Here is a 23,928-nt window from a genome sequence, read left to right as displayed (position 1 = left end):
TTCACTAAATGGCAAGAAATAACTTACGTGTAATAAGTCAAGTTATAAGCACATGTGAACTTGTCATCCAAGAGTGTTCCAATTTCTGAGTAGTATCTATTGGCCATAGAAAAGCCATGATCTTCCCAAGAATACTCCTGTGCCCGGAATGACGGAATATCACTTGGGCTTCCTCGTTTTGCAAAGTCTTGGTAAACAAAGTCAGGTTCCATCACAAATTTTAATACATCTTTCTTTGGCGTAGGTATGGTAGCACTTGTTGTGACTGAAAAATTGATGAGATGATCTTATTATAGTGATATGTTTACAAAGAAAAAATATTCAATAAAATCATACAAGCATTTAAAACTTACTTTTCGAAAGATTCTGTCTCTAGCACAAGTTGATTTTTCTATATTTATACCCCTTCATATCTGACTATAACGTAGATTCTGTCTCTATTATAAGTTAAGTTTTCTATATTCATACCCCCTCATATTTGACTATAACATATCACTTACTTTCAGCACTTTGGTTTTCGACCTTTTCAAACTGTTGTAACAATTCTTCTGAGGTCATCTCCATCGTATCATCAGATTCTGTAAGTCTCTTCATCCTCTCCATCAATACATCTATACCCAGATCTCCACCAGACTGTAATACATATAAAATGTATACATTTTGCTGAAACTTTCACTATTTCTACACTGTTACACAATTATATTTTATAAACCAGTCGTATGGACGAAATGCTAGTTACTACTTTAGCAAGTGAAATTACAAAACTCTTTTTTTTTGAGATCTGTCTCGGATCTCAGGATTTGCAATTATCAATGCACATTCTGAACCAGCTTCTGACCGAACAAATACCTGTGGATCCACGTTTGAGCTTGGAAAAATTCTTAATAACATTAGACATTGGTCCTTCATACAGCCCACAAATAGCATTTTCTACATTCAAACTTATCAAAGATTATTGTATATATACAATAATAATATTTCACTTTGCGAGAACTACAATTACCCTTATGATACAGAGAAACTATAACCTTATTACTTGATTAGCAGAGCTGTAACTACATTTTAATTTACTATAGCCACTTAGAGAATATATTTGAAAGAGGTGTGTGTCATTACCTCAGAGAATGAAGAAGAAGGTGACGAGTGCTTGCTGGAAGATTTACTGTTTCCATTACTCATCGACGGTGATGATTTACTGCTGTTATACGTATACCCTCCTTCATGGTCCACCTCAGGAGTTATACCACAACCATATACAAAACTTGACAGTGCATGGAAATGTGACAACAATATCAACGCATGTACAAGCTCAGATATTGACCAATTGTCTTTCCCTTTTGTAAGTTTCTGGAAGATAAAATATTTTAATCATTATCTCCCAACTTTTAACCTATTTACATGTCAATAATGAAACATACATTTAATACACAAAGAACTTGTTGCTCTCCTTTATAAAATTAAACCATATCCATTAGCATACTGTTAAAAATAAGCTACCAATCATTTTCAATCTTTTATTTTTATCAAATTGTGAGATTTTTTTTGTTACAGTTCTATGACACTTACTGATATGTGGTCTTTTGTTATAAGCCATGGCCTATGTGCAAGTATTTTGTTGATATCGTACAAGTCTCGTAACTTTGGTGGTATAAACTGCACACCATCCAACCATGTGAGATCACCTCCCGCCAATATAAACTCTTGTGTATGAAGGTTAACCAGATAACTACACTGATGTCGACCAGCAGCCTGATTGATAAAAAGAAATGAAAGTGAAATTACATAAATATATAGCAGTACAATGGCACTGGTTGGGTATCTGAATGTGTCTTTTTTCGGTCCTCTACAGTTTGTTCCACATTTATATTCTACCTGACAAAGCCAAGTGTCACCTTTCATTTTGTCACCTTTCATCACAATCTTCATCAATATTTTGACAAAATCTATTCTTTCATCACCCAAATTCACCCCATTCATCCTGTGCAAAATGTTTCTATCAACATTCAACTTGTGACAATTCACATTACACTTTCTCACCTAGTGTTAATAAATTTAATGTTGAAAGACATATGATAAATATTTTTTTTTGAAAAATGAAAAACAAATAGGCCGTAACAAAATGGCAATGTTCCAGGATAAAATGCAATGTCAGCCTAATATAATCTAAAAATTGTCAATTGTTTACTTATATAAGATTTAATTTCAGCAATAACTTAATAAATATTCTTTTTAATTGGAAAGAAATACAATTACCAGCATTTGATTGAGGTACAGTTTAATATTGGCTGACTGACAAAACTCTGTCAGTCTTTTCTTAAGTCAGTTAAAGTTATATATTGCCAAAGCAGGCAGATTATGTTACGACAAGTACAATGATCTCTACTGACAAAAGGTTGACCAACTTCACAAATCTAGGTCATAACCAAAGTGGAAAATAAAATAGATTTAAATCAAGTAATGAAATCACACCATTGTTATGAGCCAATTAGGGCTCAAAAATCTTAAAATAAAATTACGGATTAAGGTCAATGTTGATTTAAACTTATTTTATATCAAGAACATCTACCTTTGCATAAAGGTTTGTTTTCATTTTTCACTGAATTATTTTCTTTCTTATCATAGCTGAACTTTGTCCTTGGAGAACAAAATGTAAAAGTATGCTGGGTAACAGCTATAATAAACATTTTAAACAGCAAAGAATGTTTAAAAAATCACCAAGACAAGCACATATTATTTACCAAGGTAGATAATTTGCCTACATTTAGATCAGCTGGTGATCTATCAATTTCATAGAGATAATGTTGAATGAACGTTTAAGATAACTGGTGACTAATCTATCTTTGTGTAACCACAAAACAGCTGATCTCTGTACATGACACAATAAAATACACTATATTTAAATAACTAGCCTTGAACCTTAATCTAAACCAGAAGATTGATAACAAAAAACATATTGATTCAAGACAAAGAACAGAAAGGTTATTTAGGAAAACAATTAGTGGGGGACAAATTAACCAATCTTATTCTATTCATCATTGTTGAATAGTTTTAAACTTATTTCTTTTCTTCTTTCTAAGTCGGGCATTATACCCAATCCCATAATGTACATGCACATAATATATACATGAGGTCATAACCTACTAATAAAGTAGGTAATTCTCACATAAAAAGATGTGATAATTTTCATTACATAGTATGTATATATTTAATCCATTATCTGACGTTTATACAATGGCAACTGTCCCCTAGGTGACCATTTACTTCAGCTCTATGGTAATTAATAACGAATATTGCAAAAGTTATACAAAACAGCTCAAGTCGGAGTTCTGTCTGTACAATATATTGATAGAGATCCCGACTTCAATAGATATTTTATGAAATAAATTGCAAGTTCTAATAAATTGCTAATATATCAATTCATTTAATGGCAAGGAAAGCACATTCAGGTATGCATGTATGCAGTATAAAGGCCATAGTGCGATTGACAACTTTTGTACTTTAAATACTGGCAAGACCAACATATTTCGTCGCATGAGCAATTTCAAACACGGGTGTATGCAGCAGGATGGAGCCACTTGCCTTTCTACAATATAAAGCTAGCCTTAGGTATACATATTTGGCCACTGGCCTTACACAATGTGTAAGAATTGACTGTTACAATACCTACCATTATAGCTATGTAATGTCTGTAGTGGTAGGGTAATGGACCATCTCCTCGCAGCAGGTACTGTTGTGTGCGGAGGAAACAATCCAAGTAGTCTGGGTGATAACCCATCATCTGGGTTATGTGATCCAGACGATTATTCTGGATAAACGCATCAATGAACAACATCTGGGTCTGAAAATACACAAAGATGGCTCCCTATAATAAAACACAATCTAATCTTTTGAAACAAGTGAAAAATACAGAATAATAACTTATTGCAAAATTTTACCTGATAAAACAAAATTGCTAACATTATCATACCTTCTGCAAGTTGAATATCAAATACTAACCCCTGTTACAGCAAGACAATGATTTTTTATAATCTTGATTAAGAAATCTTTAAATAAAGCTTTCAGTTATTATCAAAAGATTCATCAAACATTGTTAATGATTTCCTTGTATGCACAATATCAATTCTGAACATGTTCTCATTTGTGTAAAATTCACATTAACATTACATGCCGGAAATTGGTCGACAACTGGCTTGCTGTTGAAAACCAAAATATAATAATACCAAATAAGGAAGCAATCATGATCCTGAATCCGCAAAAAGTTTGTGTGCGCTTTAATCAGGCTCTTGAAAGAATGAAACGAATTTCTCTGTGTTTCTAATTTTCTATGAAAATTCTTTACTGATGAGAAATAGAAACATGTGTTACAATAGGACTGTAATAATTTTGTAATGTAATATACAATAAAAGCATGGGATCAAAAATGAGTCATATTTAGAAAGTTTGGAATCAATGAATTCCATGACAACTTATTTTCACTGCAAATATTTCCACATATTTTGAATGCACAATAGTTCCTTAGCCACAGACTAGAAAATCGATTGATAATATTATGAAGGAAGTGCATGCAGGAAAATCATAGGGGAAATTAGAAATGAACAGTTGAGTAATTAAAGTGAACAAAAATACCTTTTCAGCTAAGGTGAAAACTTTATTTATGTTGTGTAGTCCAAACTAAACTTACAAACAATAATTTCACATAACTTCTCACACATAATTTTGTTTGTTTAAAATATCCATTGTTTATAAAATTTAATGAAAATCCGCAATAAAATTCAATAACATTAAATTAAATTAATTATATTGTTGATGCAATCTTTATTTTTCACCATTCAACTACAAGTTTGACCTTAAAGTCAGGTAACTGGCTGATTTTCTAATCATGTTATTGTGGAAAAAGTTAAGAATTAATGTTTTCAACAAATTTGCCAAATAATATTATGGTACCAGTGTATTATATATTATGGCACCAGATCATTATAAAACATAATAACTGTAATATATCATGATATTATAAATGTATTTAGTTAAATGTTAATCCATGTTAATCCGTGTTTAACACCATTCCTTCTTTCATAAAAGCTCAAGTATTATAAGGAAAAACAGATTATAATTATAAATCAAAGAAAAGCTGGTATTATTATATGTAAATTTCCTATATAGTACAACTGATGCAATGTTTATAAAATGTATATATACAAGTATAAACTGATCACCTCTATATACATGTATGCTGTTTTATCCCCTTCCCCCCCCCCCCCCCAAACAGTAAAAAATTTCCTACCAAATGAAGACTGTGTAATAGACTTGTTGTGTTCTAACTCACTATTCATTAATTAATTCATTATTGATATATCAAAATTAAAAAGAACATTATTTGCAAAATGCCTTTAATTTACAATATTGTATCAAGTATCTTCATAGCATAAAATTTTGCAAAGCTAACATTAGCAAAAGTTCTAATTACATTCTAAAGCTAAACAAGGACAGCAACGCTCGACTATTCTGAGTGCTTGATAGTAAAAAAAAATACTTGATACAGTTACCTCCTCCTGTTTACAGGTTGGGGTAATGATGGTGAACAAGTGTGCAAAGTTTCAAAGCCATATGTCAATGAACTTTGAAAATATTTGAGGTATTACAAAAACTTTAACACAAGAGCTGTCGGTAGGACAGCATGCTCGACTATTCTTAGTGCTTGATAGTAAAAAAAATGCCTGATACAGTTACCTCCTCCTGTTTACAGGTTGGGGTCATGATGGTGAACAAGTGTGCAAAGTTTCAAAGCCATATGTCAATGGACTTTGAAAATATTTGAACTATTACAAAAACTTTAACGTAAATTCTAAGTCAAAAAAGGGGCATAATTCTGTCAAAATGCTTGATAGAGTTACCTCCTACTGTTTACAGATTGGGGTCATGATGGTGAACAAGTGTGCAAAGTTTCAAAGCCATATGTCAATGGACTTTGAAAATATTTGAACTATTACAAAAACTTTAACGTAAATTCTAAGTCGAAAAAGGGGCATAATTCTGTCAAAATGCTTGATAGAGTTACCTCCTCCTGTCTACAGGTTGGGTTCATGATGGTGAACAAGTGTGCAAAGTTTCAAAGCCATATGTCAATGGACTTTGAAAATAATTTGAACTATTACAAAAACTTTAACGTAAATTCTAAGTCGAAAAAGGGGCATAATTCTGTCAAAATGCTTGATAGAGTTACCTCCTCCTGTCTACAGGTTGGGTCATGATGGTGAACAAGTGTGTGCAAAGTTTCAAAGCCATATGTCAATGGACTTTGAAAATATTTGAACTATTACAAAAACTTTAACGTAAATTCTAAGTCGAAAAAGGGGCATAATTCTGTCAAAATGCTTGATAGAGTTACCTCCTCCTGTCTACAGGTTGGGGTCATGATGGTGAACAAGTGTGCAAAGTTTCAAAGCCATATGTCAATGGACTTTGAAAATATTTGAACTATTACAAAAACTTTAACGTAAATTCTAAGTCGAAAAAGGGGCATAATTCTGTCAAAATGCTTGATAGAGTTACCTCCTCCTGTCTACAAGTTGGGTTCATGATGGTAAACAAGTGTGCAAAGTTTCAAAGCCATATGTCAATGGACTTTGAAAATATTTGAACTATTACAAAAACTTTAACGTAAATTCTAAGTCGAAAAAGGGGCATAATTCTGTCAAAATGCTTGATAGAGTTACCTCCTCCTGTCTACAGGTTGGGGTCATGATGGTGAACAAGTGTGCAAAGTTTCAAAGCCATATGTCAATGGACTTTGAAAATATTTGAACTATTACAAAAACTTTAACGTAAATTCTAAGTCGAAAAAGGGGCATAATTCTGTCAAAATGCTTGATAGAGTTACCTCCTCCTGTCTACAGGTTGGGCTCATGATGGTGAACAAGTGTGCAAAGTTTCAAAGCCATATGTCAATGGACTTTGAAAATATTTGAACTATTACAAAAACTTTAACATAAGTGGTTACGCCGACGCCGACGCTCGGGTGACTGCAATAGCTCTACTTATTCTTATCGAATAGTCGAGCTAATAAATTCTAAGTCGAAAAAGGGGCATAATTCTGTCAAAATGCTTGATAGAGTTACCTCCTCCTGTCTACAAGTTGGGGTCATGATGGTGAACAAGTGTGCAAAGTTTCAAAGCCATATGTCAATGGACTTGGAAAATATTTAAGGTATTACAAAAACTTTAACCCATTACCCGATGAGCATTTTGGGAAAAATGGCTGTTTTCATTGAAAAGTCTCCCGTTACAAGTTCAGGTTGCTATAAAACTATAAAAACTGCTTCAATACTAATCAAACTTGGCACAAATGTTGACTGGACCATTGCCTTTGTAGCAACATGCTCAGTCTGAAATTTTCTGTTACCATGGCAACTAGGGGACATCTCAAAATTGCCAAAAATCACTATTTTGCGTTGAATTTTTCCATCCAAATTGATTTCAAAGTGCTGCCACTTCTCAATGGATCGAGATAGAGTCAAAGGCTTTTCAGCCTTGGTTACACGTTACCTTATAATCCACCTGGGGCCATTTTTAGCCTCCCACAAGTCCAAAATTTTCTTGGCGATGAGGGGGACTCCGCCCCCCTTCAAACCCCCCAAACAGAAGGGGGCACATCCCCCTTCTGGCAACCCCCTGATGTATCTTTTGGATGGGGGGCCACGCCGAAAAAGTGGTCAATTTTTTAAACAACATTTCTCAAACAAAAACAAGTGTTTTGGGGCCTTAATAAGGCATTTTTTCACCATTTGAGGAAGCAAAAAGGGGGGGGGGGGGGGGGGGTGAAAAAGGCGTAGAAAGGCGTATATATCTGGTAATGGGTTAACATAAATTCTAAGTCGAAAAAGGGGCATAATTCTGTCAAAATGCTTGATAGAGTTACCTCCTCCTGTCTACAGGTTGGGGTCATGATGGTGAACAAGTGTGCTAAGTTTCAAAACCATATGTCAATGGACTTTGAAAATATTTGAACTATTACAAAAATTTTAACATAAATTCTAAGTCGAAAAAGGGGCATAATTCTGTCAAAATGCTTGATAGAGTTACCATCTCCTGTCTACAGGTTGGGGTCATGATGGTGAACAAGTGTGCAAAGTTTCAAAGCCATATGTCAATGGACTTTGAAAATATTTGAACTATTACGAAAACTTTCACATAAGTGGTTACGCCGACGCCGACGCTCGGGTGACTGCAATAGCTCTACTTATTCTTATCGAATAGTCGAGCTAAAAAACTATTGCCTGTAAAATGTTTTCTAATAGTTTGCACTGAAAGAATTGAAGATCTGTAATGCATTATTGTATAACGATATACAAAAATAATTTCATATCTTACAATGTTCTTAACTTATCTTTTCAACATCATTTCTAATTATATATTCTCATACTTAATAAAACTGTCAGAATATTTTCTATATTAGATTCTACAAGGTTATGTTGAAACTATTTCAACACTTGAACTCTTCTCAAACACTCATTTCCTTTTGTATAAGTTTATTTTTGGAGTACTAATCAGTCTTTTTCCTTTGACGGCCATCAGTCAAGGCTAGGGTAGTCAAACATCAGTTTTTCTTCTATCAAATATTTCAACTTTCACTTATCAATACATCAAAGATATATAGTAATGTAGTAATCTGTTGGTCACTCGTCCAGTTATCCAGTAATGATAAAAGTATCCCATGACAAATTATCTATCTTCATTTATCAGCAATTTTATATAATAAGTATTGCACCAGCTGGTCATTCAATCATGTTGAACTTAAAGTTACCCTAGCTCGGCTGTTGCAAACTTTGAGGTATACTCATATATATTTTTGTATTGACCAACTAAACATTATCTATACATATATAATTATATTAATTTTGTATTGACCAACTAAATCATCATCAGACAAAAAAAATATTTAATGTTTATTTACAGGAAAAAGTTAGATCTACAGTCATGAAAAAAAATATGAATTTAAAAAAAAAAGATAAATAATATAGGAAAGGGTTTATGATATTAATATAACCAAGATTTAATCTTCTATTTTTCTCACATCATTTATCAATTATAAATTAATTATTATCAATTTCAATATTTCACAAGTGAAGCTATACAATCAACTTTCATCATCCTTAAACAATCTATCTTCCCGTCCTATCTATGACAATTACTTTGTACTTCATAAACTTTATCAAAAACCTCTAGGCAAACTAATCTTTTTTTGTTTTTCATCAATCCGAAGTTGAAAATTTCCTGCAGTCATCAATTTTAACAAACCAATCAAAATGCACATAACAACAGACCAGTAAGCTGATAAAAATAGACACATATAACATCATCACGACTCTTCAAAGATTGAAGTTATTTTAATAAACTTAGGGGAATCATTCTGTTGCATCATTTGTTAATATCATTAAACAATATATCCATTCTGTTGCATCATTAATTTATATTATTAAACAATATAACAAATTTTTTATTAGGGTCACACTGAAATTGCGGTAACTATTGTAGATTAAGCAAAGCCAACTTAATCTTAACTGTTTGAACAAGAAAAATCTGGCTTAAAATTATCAATTAAACAATACTTTAGCTTTTATTAATATATTACCAGGTCTAACCTATACATAATCAAACACTGACTGATTTTAGATATACAATGTCCATCCAACTTTCACTAAAACTGAAGGCTTCCTCAAAGTTTTAACTAACTAAATCCTAGTGACCCAGTGTCATTCCAAACCTGTAAACTAATAACTAAACCAAGTGCTTAAACTCAACAAAAAAGAACTACTCATTAAAACTAGACTTCATCATTTCCCGAACAAATTTGTATTAAACCCTACAGAAATGTTTAGATTGAAAAGTCAAAAAGGAAACTTTACTCTTATTTGGAAATAATTTAATAAAATGAACCACTTGATACGAAAATAGTACACAGAAATTTTCACAATACCTTTTGCGATCCTACTAAGCAGAATCCCATATTCCTGCTCAGTCTTAATTAATTCTTATACTAAAGGCGTCCCACTATTCGAGGCGTTCAAATGTTCCTTTAATGGTTCTCGTCCTGAACTCAACAATAAACTAGGCTTTGAAACAAGGTAACATCCAAATACTTCTTCACAACTTTTCCTGGCTATTATCATCATAATTAACAATATTTACAACTTTACAACTTCTATCTTGGTATGTGTTAGTGAGAGAATGAGATAAAATATTGGTTTGCCGGAGATATTTATTAGCAAGTATTGCATCAGCTTTCTTATAACACTTCAATAGTTACCAGCTAAAAACCTTCCCCATACTATAATATTACATTGTACTATAGCTACTGGTCTGATGTTAACACATGATCAATGGGCATGATTTACCCACCCTGGTAGTGAGAAAATATTTACAATAGTACAATGTGTACTGACTGTGGGATTGCATCATGGTTGTTTATATCAAGTAAAATATGCTGATTGGTGTAAAGATTTTTTTTAGTTCTTTAAAAGGAAAAAGTTACAAATCATCTTATGTAAAAAAATAATTATTAATAATAAGTAAAGATAATTCTTTTCCTATCTATCTTCCGTCTATAGTCAAACCCCTGCTTGGGACATAGACACAGTTTTTTTCTAACATAATCCAAAAAAGAAAGTCTAATTTTAGGATATTTTTGCCCTTTAAAAACAATGCAAACCAAGCCCATTTAATAGTTTATGATTATTTTTTTTCAAATTTCTATTTGAATTTAGGGTTAAAAATTACTTAAATAATTGATTTGCAAAAAATATGTGATTTAAGGGATAATAAAGTATTGTCCTTTGTTCTTTTAGCAATATGAAGCCAGTTGCCAGTTCAATACTGACCTACTAGAACATTTTCAGCTTTAAATATTTGATTTTAATATGATATAACTTCATAAGAAAATGTCTACTACCTTACAGAAAGTGAGACTATAAGCAATGTATATGCCATATTAATGATGTCTTGACATTGTATATGTTGTAATACAACACTGTTTATCTTTACAGATATTTTACATAAAATTTAACAGATTTTATTGAGACAACTTGGTTATTTTATCTAATATTCTTGAAGTGGCTTACCTGTTCATCTTTGCAGTCAACCGAAACAACCTGAAAATATACAAATATAAACAATATAAGATCAATGTACTTTAACATAGTTACAGGTACTCATTTTATGCTGCCTTAATTTGGCTTAAATAGTAATTAGTGTTTGAAATTATTTTTTGTCCAATAGGATTGCAGTATTTCAAATGAATCGTAACACATATACTTTGGTAAATCAGCAAACTGTGAATCAGTCTAGTAAATAAACACTAAAAAGGTTAAAGTTTATTAGTAAGATTTACAAAATTAAGTTGGTTGCGCAGCCATGCCGCCCCTGACCAATTTAATTTCGTAAATACATACTAATAAACTTTAACCATAACATAGTTAACAGGTATGGTCACATACTAAAATTTATAAATTTGTTTTATAATGTACATTATTATACTGCAGCATTTCTTGTACATCATAAATTTGCTATCAAATATAGATATAAAAAGCTGACAAAGCTGTAAAATGTTCAGTTTAATTAATAATACATTTTAAAACATTCCCATGTACTGTTTGTAATAAGGTGTGGATGATTACAAAAAAAAGGAGTGTGTGTAATAATGATATAATGGTAATAATCTTGTTACATGACACTGACCACAACTATGAAAATTTGTCTCACTGGCATATCTTAGTTTATATACAATTCAAAGTTATGAGAATTGAGACAAAAACTCCATTACCCAGTATAAAATACAGAATGATGTCAAAATAGTAAGTTGACAATGACCAGTGACACAAATACCTGATCAAGAAAAAGGAAAATGTATCATTATTAAAATAAGCTTAAGAAGAGTTTTTTTCAGTTCTTCTTCTCATTTCCCCGACGGCCAGTGATTTTTCCTTTAAATCTCTTGATGTTCAAAATTTCATTCTAAATAATTGTAGATCTACTGAACCTATTTTTTTTTTTTTGGGTATCATATCATCTGAATAAAATGTTTTCAAAATTATAATTGTATATTCATTTTGGCTTTTTTTATTGATAAAATAAATAATGATACAGTAGAGTTACTGCATTTAACTGTGTAGTAAAATGTATAGATCTATGTGGTTTCAGGAATCTGAGTAAATAAACAACTCAAGTAGATCTAATTTGCACAATTATAACGTCATTTCTTCTTTTTGTTAAATGCCTTCATTACATATGTGAATTCAAACTCTAATTTTTATTTTAAAAAAGTCCATTTCAGACAATAGAAGTGACCAAATTTAGTTCTGCAGGAACACAAAGGATTTGGATATTCCAAATAACCGTCGCCGGTACGGACATGTACAGGAACGCTCAGTAAAAATCATGTAATAAAACAAGTTTACAAAACCAACTTACAGGAACTTCATCGGCATCTAAACAAACACTATCCAAAGGCACCATTTGATAAATTTCTTTTAATAAAGTACAAAACTAAAGTCTTAATTCCGCTTTTTGTTAAACAATTTTTCCAAATTAACTCTCCTGCTTCACAGCTGATCTCATGATTTAACCTATGACCCGACACACTTGCATCGATTAATTTTCGTCTGTTCCGACAATACACGAATGTTAGATAAAATGAGGCTACAGAGGGGGTTCTTGCTTTGTATATTTAAGAGGTACAAAATTAAAAGACAATAAGTTTCAAACAAGTAATAAAACCATCACAGTTGTTGTAAAAATACAAAATTATAGATATTGTAGTTCATGTCTACAGTACAGTACATTAGCAATTAGTACAGAAATTAAATTTTATCGTACTTCGGTTTACTGTATTAAAATCTAGCAAATATGCATGAACAATTTATAAACATTACCTTTTCCGACTGATTTAAATTCCTAATACACATATTAATGTCTGTGTGTGATCTTCGTAAACGCATTGAAGTTATATTCTCATATGAATAATTTCCATTAATATCAATACAATCACTGCACATTATAATTACAAACTATGGATTATATCTAAAAAGTACAGCAGTTTTAATGTTTGCATCTGAAATAAATATATTAAAATTTCGGTTGCATAAACTTTAAACTTGCATAGTCTGAGTGAAGAAACAAAATGCAAGAACTGTTTATAATAATTTAATACATTTGGAAATACTACATGACAAAAACAACCAAGATCACAAACATCGGAAAAGTCAGCTGTTTGGTAAATCAGTTAATGTATTCATAAACCGCTGGAGGAGGAGTTACAAAGCTATTAATAGTAGATTAATGATATACTGTAGTAAGTTATGTGGAGGGGAAAACTTTAGTTAAGTCCATATCTGCGTTAAAGGAATAATATAAAATAAATGGAAAACTATAGAATTTAGACAAAGTTTCATATGTCATCTTAAATATGCATTTTTGCACGGAGACCATTAATTTATGAATATGCATAACTTTGGTGGTTGTGTCACATACACACTTTTTCATTGGTTGAAATTGGAGGTGTGCTTCAATGACCTTCACATCTTAGAAAAACAAAATGTGAGTACAAGAAGAACAATACAGCCAATTAAACCAATTTTATGACACGTAAATGTACAACAACACATAATAATACAAAGGAGTATCATTCATAACTATCTGTCAAAATAGACTAAACATTCTGGATAAATCTTTTTAATTAATGTCTCCTTAAAAAAGGCCTTGTTTCAGATCAATAATTTAATAATGAAGGTACTATTTCTACATATGCTCACACACACTTTGATTTATAATATTGTTTGAGTATGTTGCATAGTGTTATATGTATAATGAAACAACTTGTTATTTCATTTTTTCTTGTCTGTCTACATTACCCTCAAAGTAAATTCATAAAAGTTTTTTTTTTTAAAATACAGCCACAGATGAATTTAAGTTAAATATTTCCCATGGAGCTAGATAATAATTTTCAAGTTATAAAGCTTAAAGGAACTCCATTGAGGTCTAAAAAGCCTAAAAATATAATATATGAATTTCTTAAATAGATCAGCAGGGGCACTTAAATTAGTAAGATACAGTTGCAAAAGATTATTAAGAAATATACTCAAATAAATTCAATTGAAAATCATATTTTCATGGTATTCTTAGCCTGATTTTATTGAAAAGTTTCATAACGTTTATATCTTTTGGTAATTTTTTACAATTAGAATATTTTTTCTGGAAAAACATAAGAGAGCAAATGAACACAAGTTATTAGTCTAGACCTGCATCTAACAGAACACTTATATCCAGTCCCATCATGTAAAAAAACCTCAGTGGAGTCCCTTTAAGTCAAAGTAACATTTTGTAGTATATGTAAACAATGCAATAATCCCCTGCCATTGAGCTATGTTTTTCTTTCATATCAAATGGTGTTTATGTTCATTCACATGCATAAAGACTTTATGATGCAATATTACACTGTACTATCCTAAAGAAGCTTAATTTAATCTTATCATTATGTCTCCAAAGTCACTGCTGATTTTTCAGTGCAATGCAAGATTAGCATATAAAATGCTATTGTAACAAAAGCAAAGAGCAAGACTCTTTAGAAACTACTGTTTTATTTACCTTTATGGAGCACAGAACTGATAATGTTTTACAGTAAAATGTTATTTATTCACCAGTGACCACCAACAATAAAATGGTCATTAAACACTTATCAAACCATTTGTAAAGTCCCACAGGCTCATGCTTAATTGCTAATTTGCCCCGCAGGTGTTCTGGTCAGTTATTATTTATCGGTACTTTGATGGTCATTACATCTTCATGTATACAATACCACCCACTTGTAAAATGACATCTTAAATATAACAAAAATTCATGTTTACATGTTCTGTAGACACCTCAGGACTGATTCTTCTAAATTATAACAGTGTATTTACAGAGTATATAAAAAATATATCGCATTTTAAAACAATATCTAGATCGACCTTAATTCGGTTAATTACAATAATTCATGTCATAACAACTTAAAACATCTGTTTACAGGTATGTCAAAAACAACAACAAATGTATTTCTTTTTTTCAATGTCTCTGTACACAAAGCACTCATGAAATATTTTTAACCACCCTTCGCTGGTTTTAAAGATAACTTTATTGGTAAATCGGACGATCTGCCCTGTTTACAGTATTAGGTTATTAACCGCCACTTTATATATCGGTCACTTTAACCAAACAAGAGGTTTTAAACTAGTTTAAAAGTGCACTTAAATATCAAGGGACGTAAAGGTCAAATTTAATAGTTTGGTAAGGTGATCTAAACGTTTTGCCTGCTGGCAGCAACCAATGCTATCCATGCAAACAGTGCAGACCAAGATCAGCTGGCACATCTGTGCTGTCTTATCATGGCCTGCACTGTAAAATATTGTCAGTGCATATTCGAAAATTTCAGTAAAAATAATGAATATTAGTTATGTCCAGATTGAAAGATGGATAAGTCCATTTATGATAATCAGCATTATAAATTATGTATATAGGCTTTTAAAAAAATCTTTAAGGCTGTTTTAACTTACATCAAAAAATTAATTTATTTGTTTAAGTAGTCTATGCCATCTTAGGTGATAACATTTTCACACATTCCTAAACAGCACCCTGTCTATATGATGGTGATTGTTTACCACTTTCATACAAAAATAAACAAGTTATCAGCCTGATGTCATCAAGTGCAAGATTAAGGATTATTTAAAGTGACATTTTTAACTTTAGTCGTGTATATTCTTAAGTTTGTATATTTAAATGGAAAATGTATAATTTCTTTAACTTATAACATCTGCACTTTCTTAGTGCATGATAGTTCAAACAATTATCTGTGGTTAGTATGCAATGATATGGTCAAACCAATAATATTGCCATATAAATATTATATTATTTTGCTTAATATATTATGATAGAGTCAAACCATATTGCAATTTTAACCTTTAGCCTACTGGCAGCAACTTATTCTACCCACAATGACCAGTGCAGACCAATATCAGTTTGCACATATGTCCTGTCTAGTCATGGTCTGCAGTCAGTTCTTATATAGTTAATTCCCCCAAAAATGATAAATGTTTACATGGGCAAGTCCAGGACAAATTTTTAGCAAACAATGAATAACTAATGCTAGTCTGTTTCAATTTTCCACGTGTTGACTATCATCAATTTGACTAGCACCAAAACAAGAACTGTTTGAGGACAGTTACGCTGGACTATTCGAAAAAGTTGTCACAAGGATGTTTCATTGAGTATAATAATGCTTACCTATATGAATACATAAAATTGTCCGAAAAGGTACAAAGGCTTGTTATTAAGATGTTTTATCGAGTTAATCATTGCTTTATTATCATGAATGCATAAAATTGTCCCAAAAAAGGCACAAACCCTTCAGTAGTTATACACACAAAAACTTTACCTAGAATTTCTAAGTGAAAAAAGGGGCATAATTATGAAAAAAAATCAGAGTTATGGGACTTATGCCAATCATGTTAGATAAACACAGAGAACAAGTGTCCATTTCCTTCACTAGTGATGGAGATACCAGCTTACACACAAAAACTTAACCACAGTGACAAATGGGTGACTGCAGGGGGTGGGGGAATCAGATATATACATCAAAGATATGTGAGGACAACCTTTTGTATTAATATGTGTTTGTGCATTTACAAGGTTTCAGGTCTTGTAATATATAAATGTATATTGTATGAGCTAATCATGGTGTATTGATACATCACCATTCTGTTCCTGGCTGTTAACAAATATTTGATGTTTCTCACATTAAACAATAGTTCTGTGACAGCAAGCCTCAGGACTTTGCTTCTTATTGAAACTCAGAAAGGTCAATAATGATCTAGTGTTTTCTGAGCTTGGAAATTTCCATTATCCTATCAGTAATGATTGTTTCTACAGAGATATTTATAACAGACAATTTTGTAATATGACAATATTCTACATCTTGTCTGACTGGATTTAATCATTGTCAAAATAGTGAAGTACTCTCTAAAACTAACTGTACCTGGTGTCAAGTTGATAACATAAAGTGCCATGTATCATGTTTATGACAAGAAGGAAGATTTTTTTAATAATTATGTGGTATTGTTCATGGGCAGACTGTGTTAAGACATTTATTTTAAGACCATGGATGATTGGGCAGCCTGGGTTAAGACATTTATTTTAAGACCATGGATGATGGACAGACTGTGATTATATGTTATCATGACAGTTTCTGACTGGTTGTAATTGTATGTTATATCCATGGGGAGGTAAATATGTATGGCCTGTCTATTTTGTTTGTCACTGGTTAAAGAAAGACTTAGATAAATCCATATTTGTTACAAACCATGGATAGATTGTTTATGGAAAGTCTCAATGACGCAGCCACAGGCTGTCTTGGTATATTCATGGATCAACTACATATACACTGTAGTTATTGTATGTTACATATATACTGCTTATGGTCCTATTTGATAACCATTGCATGGATATTATTGAAAATGTCCAAGGTCGGTAAGAGGTAACTTAGTAACTAACTCAAAGTCAGAATGCTTTATGGATATTGATGTACGTCTTTGAGATGTATTTAGCAACATCAACTGGTTTTGGGATGTTATCAAAATATTTGGAAGAATGGCATCTGGCTCTGTAGTGTTAAACACTGCTAGATTACCTGTTTATATCTCAAGCTCAGCTGTTCCTAAGACTAACAATTTCAAATATTTTTGTAAAACACCTCAGCTTAATGGTAATGGTTTTTATTTCAATAAAACAAGCATTATTTATTTCCAAAATCTTTAAAACAGCTTCTTTAAAGACAGCTGTTAAAATACACCTTTTGCCAAATAATTTCAAAGAAATACTTGTGATTGCATTAAAATTAGTGCTGAATCTTTCATTATTATCTGTGATAAAACAGAACATAACAGAAGTGGTTTCTGTTATACATACCTCCAACTTACCTTACATATCATGTAAGATCATAAAAGATAATCAGCTATCAAGAAGACAGCAAACTTAATTGTTATCCATCAATATCTATCTAAGATATGAATCAAACAAGTGTAGTTAATAAATCAGACAAATATACGAAAACATGGGCTGTACATTAATTAATTAAGAAATTAATCATCAGTCAATGAACAGTTCTGGCTCAGTGTGGGCATTAATTGTGTTATATCAAGTTCAATGTAATAGAACAGTTACATCAATTTGTTACATAACAGGTGTAATTTCTTAATGAAAATCAATTCTGCCAAACAGACAGTGGTATATGCATTATGATAACATGTATTCTGTCAGAATGGAGTGGTAATTAACTTACATCTATCTACCTTTTGCCAGTTATTATTTCTGGAAGCAGCTGAAGTCATGGAAAACACATTTTTTTTATCAATTTTGCTTTTTTGAATGAACCTCTAATTCTTTAATCAACTTCATTTCTAACAGGAAATTTACTACCCCAAACCATACCCCAGTCATAATGTCAATGCTACTTGGACTCCCTCTGATAATAAGTCACTTTTCCAGTAAAGAAATTCCAAATAAAGATTCCCTAGAAGAGATGTACTCATTTAAATGTGCCTATAAAAAATCAAGTGTCCCCACAAAACACCTGACATATCCTTCCCAGCTTTTGTGTCCTCAGAATTCCTGAACACTGTGTCTAATTAGTAATTACACTGATACATGAAATAATTCAAGAAATGAAATATTCTGAAACAGTAGTGATGTTTAAAATAATATTTTTATATGCTTGGGTCGGGATGTGGATTAAACTTCAACCTTTATAAATGTTAATTTTAAACCCCCTTAAAAATACAGAAATAACTTGTGGGTTTTTTTTCAAACCAGCTCAAATAAGTTAGAACATTATAAATATGTAAGATTAGTGTTAAAAATTTGTTGGGATGTAAAAAATTGAATTTGTTTTACAGCAACTTAACAGCCATAATACATACTTAACGATATTTGTTTATATACATGTACCACAGGCACGAGTATTGGACCTGGGAAGAAAAATTATGACCAGATTGATAAAAAAACCTGTGTTCATCTTAAAAGTGTCAAAAAAACAAAACAAAAATGTAAATAATGACCGGCCCTTTAAAAATATACTATAAGTAACTATAAGTGTATTTTTAAAGGGGGTCATTATTTACAAATTTTTTTTGTTTTTTTAACACTTTTAAGATGAACACAGGTTTTTTTTATCAATCTGGTCATATTTTTTCTTATACTCGTGCCTGTGACATGTACTTGAATCTAATTTTTATCAAGTCAGGTTCATGCACTCAGTGAGCCCCTAGGTAATGGCTCACAGACATCCAGCATAGGTGTTTCTACTTCATGGTGGTAGGTAGGGGGTGCTGATAATTTGTATTAATTTGCCACTGTCAGCTTTTAATTTTCTATTAAATGACCTTGGTATAGACACTATCTGATGTAGAATGACATCATAGATTACACCATTTTATATTATCACACAACTGTTACATCAAAAATGCTGTTTCTCCCATTACACAGTATTATAATTATAATGTAAGGCCATATTTAAACTACAAAAGATAATTTTATTTCATGTTTAAATTTAACTATCATCTCATAACGCACTCCTACACTCTACTGTACGTATATGTTGTACCAAAAAAATAAAAATTGTACTTTAAGACAAAGAAATTAGAAGCTTTATTGTGTTACATGTATTTTATTTATTTTCATAGCTGCATGTCTAAAAAACATGGAAAGTTGCTTTATATAGATAAAATTATGGTGGTGTAATTGACATGTTGTGAAAACATGTAGACAAAGCACTTTACTTGAAGGGCTCTTATGTTATTGTTTCCTTAATAATAACTATAAAATCTGTAATAAAGCTCAGCTGCATTTTCTATGTTTTAGGCCATGCATAGTTGCTTCTTTGTTTAGCCTGTATGGACATAAAATTAAAGTTCTCCTTATCACAATATAATTAATTGTTATCAGTTACTGTTATCCATGACAGTGAAACCATATATTTTGATCTTCTTAGCCTTTCTTTATCATCTAATGGTTTTAATGAAACAACACAAATTATTAAGCTGCATTACAAATACCATAATTCTATAACTTTCTTTGGATTAATTTTAATCAAATTGCAAATATTATAAAGTGTAATTTTATTTAACTGTAAAACTTTCATTGAAACAAAGGTATCTAATATTTAATCTATCTTTAATTTTGTGAGATATAATATGTATGGAAATGATTTAATGGAATATATTGCAACTGCAGGTCTACAGGGATTTTAACAATAATTTTTAAAACTGAACAAACATTGAATCATAAATGGCACAAGTCCTGACAGTCCTGGACAAAAAAATCGAAAACAATCTGAAGGATTTTAAATTAATAAGTTGGCCATTGCTGCATGAGCAAATTTTGATCAAACTTCATCTCTAAACTCAGTAAGGCCAATGCAAAAAATATTTTCAAAATGAATATATAAGGAGAGGTGTTGGCCTTAAGTGCTGATGGTTACAATTCACCTTAAAAAACAGCAGGGAAAGTTACTAAGATTTGAGCCATATAGGCAACAATACTGTTCAATAGAATTTCTTTAAACTTGGCTTGTAGATAGAATATGATAGAAACACTTTTGAGGTCACCATTCTTGATTTTGAACATGCTAAGTTTAAAGAAATTCTATCCTGCCTATATATGTCTATATGTCTATTATGAAAACTCCTTAATAATTTGTAGTGTTTCAATAAGCTTATCATCTAAGCTTTCAACACAATCAAACTAAAACTAAAACATCCAAAAACTTTCTTAAAGTAAACAAAAAACAAAGATTGTATGTCACCCTTGCAATGAGATTTGTATGCGTTACTTTGAGCTTAACCTTTTACCCCATGAGCATATTGCAAAAAATGGCCGTTTTCATTGAAAAGCCTCCTGTAACAAGTTCAAACTGCTATGAAACTATGAAAAATGCTTCAATACTAATGAAACTTGGCACAAATGTTGACTACACCATAGCCTCTGTAACAGCATGCTCAATGTTAAATTTCCTGTTACCATGGTAACGGATGGACGTCTCAAAATTGCCAAAAATCACTATTCTGCATTGTTTTTTTCCATCAAAACTGATTTCAAAGTGCGACAACTTCTCAATGAATTGAGATAGAGTAAAAGGCTTTTCAGCGTCAGTTACTACTTACCCTAAGATCGACCTGAGGCCATTTTTAGCCTGTCACATGTCCAAAATTTTCTTTGCGATTTTTTAACAACATTTCTCAAACGAAAAACAGTGTTTGGGGCCTAAATAGGGCATTTTTTCACTGTTTGAGGCCTCAAAAAGGGGGGGGGGGGCAAAAAGCCGTCGAAACACGCTTATATAAGGGAAAAGGTTAACAATTAATAATTTCATCATACATTTTTGTGACCATATTATATTAAACTGACAGGTTAGCAAAAAATTAAATTATGGCCTGACTTAAGGTTGTTAAACCTGCTTGGATATTTTCAAAGATGATGAAATTTTGAGGTAGTATCTCTGTTTAAAACAAAATACCTTTCACATTTGATAATTATAATATAATAATTATACAGTCTTAAGTAACAGATATCAAATGCTTAATTAATTTCCTGTATAAATTTCAGCATTAATTATAGATAAAGAAAAATTAATATTCCTTGTTAAGTTTTCTATAATTATAAACTTAAAACTTAATTAAAGCCAATTCATTAATTTAACATTTTATAATGATATTAATTATGCATTCATGCTTTAATAATTAGGAATTTTAAAATGAGACAAAAATAGAAACTATAAATTTGTCCTTGAACAAAATATGTAAATAAATTTTGTTTGTTTCCGCACAAGATTTTTTTTCTTTCCTAATTTAAGTGAGCTTCAGCAAAGTAAATTTCATATTAACAGGTCATGGTCACACTTTAAAGTATTCACCACATGAAAAAATGAAAGAAAATAATTAATTATAAATAACAAAATAACGCTTTTTTTAAAAAATCAAGCCATACAATAGTTTTTTGTTGCTGTAAGGTACGTACTGTAGCACTATAAACAATGATCAATTTGATATCGCCATGACATCATGCAGATCAAACTTATAATATAATGTTGACAGAGGCCCATTTTGCAATTTAATAAAATTTTAAAGTTTTTAATCCAAAATTTATTTCAATGTTTTCAAGTATTCAAAGTAAACATTCTATTTTACTGATAAACTTAATTACCTTTTTTGAAAGATAATAACATAATTATATATGTTAAACAGAGCGACCATAAAAATAATCTTAATTCCTCTGCAATTAACTTCCCTTTATTTAAGATATGGACATGATTTTCTACAGTTTAATATTAAATCAATTCTTAATGTTACATTAAAACTTGTAACTGTTCAGATGATGGTTTAAACACCTGAGCAATTTCATAGCAATATCAGCTGCTAGCAAAAACATAATCTCTAAGACTTTCTGAAATTCAATTTTCATCCGGACTATTTTTTTATGGGGTGGGTGGGAGAGGCCCGTCAGGTTTAAGATTTCAACAGTTTTAGAACAAAAACATTTCAACTAATGGTTAATAACTTTTTTCAACAAAAAAGTTTTCCTGCAAATATTTATAACCCATTTACCCATGCACCAGCAATGTTTAACATCTTGGAATGATAATGAATTAAAGGTGTAATCATCTAAGTTAACAAATATTGGCATATGGATAACTGTTTTTGTGGCTGTTTTTTAATATGGCTGTTTTTGATATATTGACAAATTTTTGCTAATAAAACATAATTCCTTATATTCTTGAAGTATAATGTACTTTTGACAAGACATGCAAACATTTTGTTGTTAATGCTTTACAAGTGGATAATACTGAATTGCCCCTGCTTTGAATTTGGAACAGTCCATTTAAAATTTCAGGGGATATTTCAATATCATATATGATGAAATTGAGCTATGGAGATGCAAACCTGCAAAGACTAATCACTCTCAGTTCTTCCAAGTCAATTAAGCGTTAATTAATTTTCCAATTTGAGTACAATACCATTATCCCTCAGAGAAGTGTGTGAAAGATGCTACATGTAAATAATATATTGGACCGTCTAAGGATTTTAACCAATAGCAATGGAGTCAAAATTCATTACCTGGAATCAAAGACATTCAATTATTATATCATAACCGGCAGCAAAATACCACCAGATACATGTTACAGTTTGCCATTATTAAGACAAACATTTTACCTTAAGTTAAGTGAAAACAACAATTTCCTTTGATCCCATCATACTAATATAGGTTTCAAATTGATTGAAACATGCTTTAAAGGGGAAAGAAATTGGACATGGTGAAGAAGGTCACCCAATCTTGCAGGTGCAACTCTGTGCATTATAATTTTCAGGTGTAAGCAATGCCTGTTAACTTATTATAGGAGTCACATGTATGCTAACTGGATCTATATGTATTTGCATAAGTGTTAACAAGCCTGGAGGTTTCTTTAAATAATATTTTAACCTGGTATAAAATCTTTTGTTCACCTATGGGAGCACTTAATAAATCATACTTACAGCAGGCCAAGAAATTTCAAGGGAGATCATGCTGAACTTTAGATGAGATCTGCTTATAAATCACCATGTCAGAAATGTTATTGCAATCATCAACAGTTTGTTGAACTTAAGAGATTCTCTCCTGCTATCATCATTATGCTTCTTTTCTATTTTTCATTTAACAATTTCACAGCAGTGAGTATTCTGCCAGTTGGATGTACAATATTACAATGTAAACTTCTGATTTGTTAAAAAAACAACTGTTTTGTTATCAATTACATTACATCTGAGATTAAGCCCAACATATCATTTATCGCTTTGAAACATGCATCATTTATTGCTTTGA

At 31.2% G+C, this 23,928-nt stretch overlaps 1 protein-coding gene across 5 annotated transcripts in view; it reads right to left on the bottom strand.

Moving 5' to 3' along the window:
- Positions 1-23,928, bottom strand: part of LOC132740485 (sestrin-3-like) — a 52,945-nt gene that overhangs the window by 6,461 nt on the left and 22,556 nt on the right. For 2 of the 5 annotated variants that reach the window (XM_060728427.1, XM_060728413.1), the window contains exons 2-7: positions 11,115-11,144; positions 3,668-3,838; positions 1,567-1,749; positions 1,117-1,347; positions 501-633; positions 28-265 (exon numbers count right to left, since the gene is read on the bottom strand). In XM_060728427.1, the coding sequence (XP_060584410.1) occupies positions 28-265; positions 501-633; positions 1,117-1,347; positions 1,567-1,749; positions 3,668-3,832 (950 nt within the window). In that variant the 5' untranslated portion in view covers positions 3,833-3,838; positions 11,115-11,144. Of the gene's footprint in view, positions 1-27; positions 266-500; positions 634-1,116; positions 1,348-1,566; positions 1,750-3,667; positions 3,839-9,973; positions 10,250-11,114; positions 11,145-12,462; positions 12,617-12,923; positions 13,179-23,928 lie in introns of those variants that run through there. The other 3 variants (XM_060728398.1, XM_060728406.1, XM_060728420.1) reach the window with 3 other exon arrangements.

The sequence above is a fragment of the Ruditapes philippinarum genome, unplaced genomic scaffold (assembly GCF_026571515.1).
Source record: "Ruditapes philippinarum isolate M1 unplaced genomic scaffold, ASM2657151v2 ctg1740_1_1_1_1, whole genome shotgun sequence".
In the NCBI taxonomy this organism is placed as follows: domain Eukaryota; kingdom Metazoa; phylum Mollusca; class Bivalvia; order Venerida; family Veneridae; genus Ruditapes; species Ruditapes philippinarum.
Note: the sequence above shows the minus strand (reverse complement) of the source record. Positions and strands in the feature narration are given on the sequence as shown.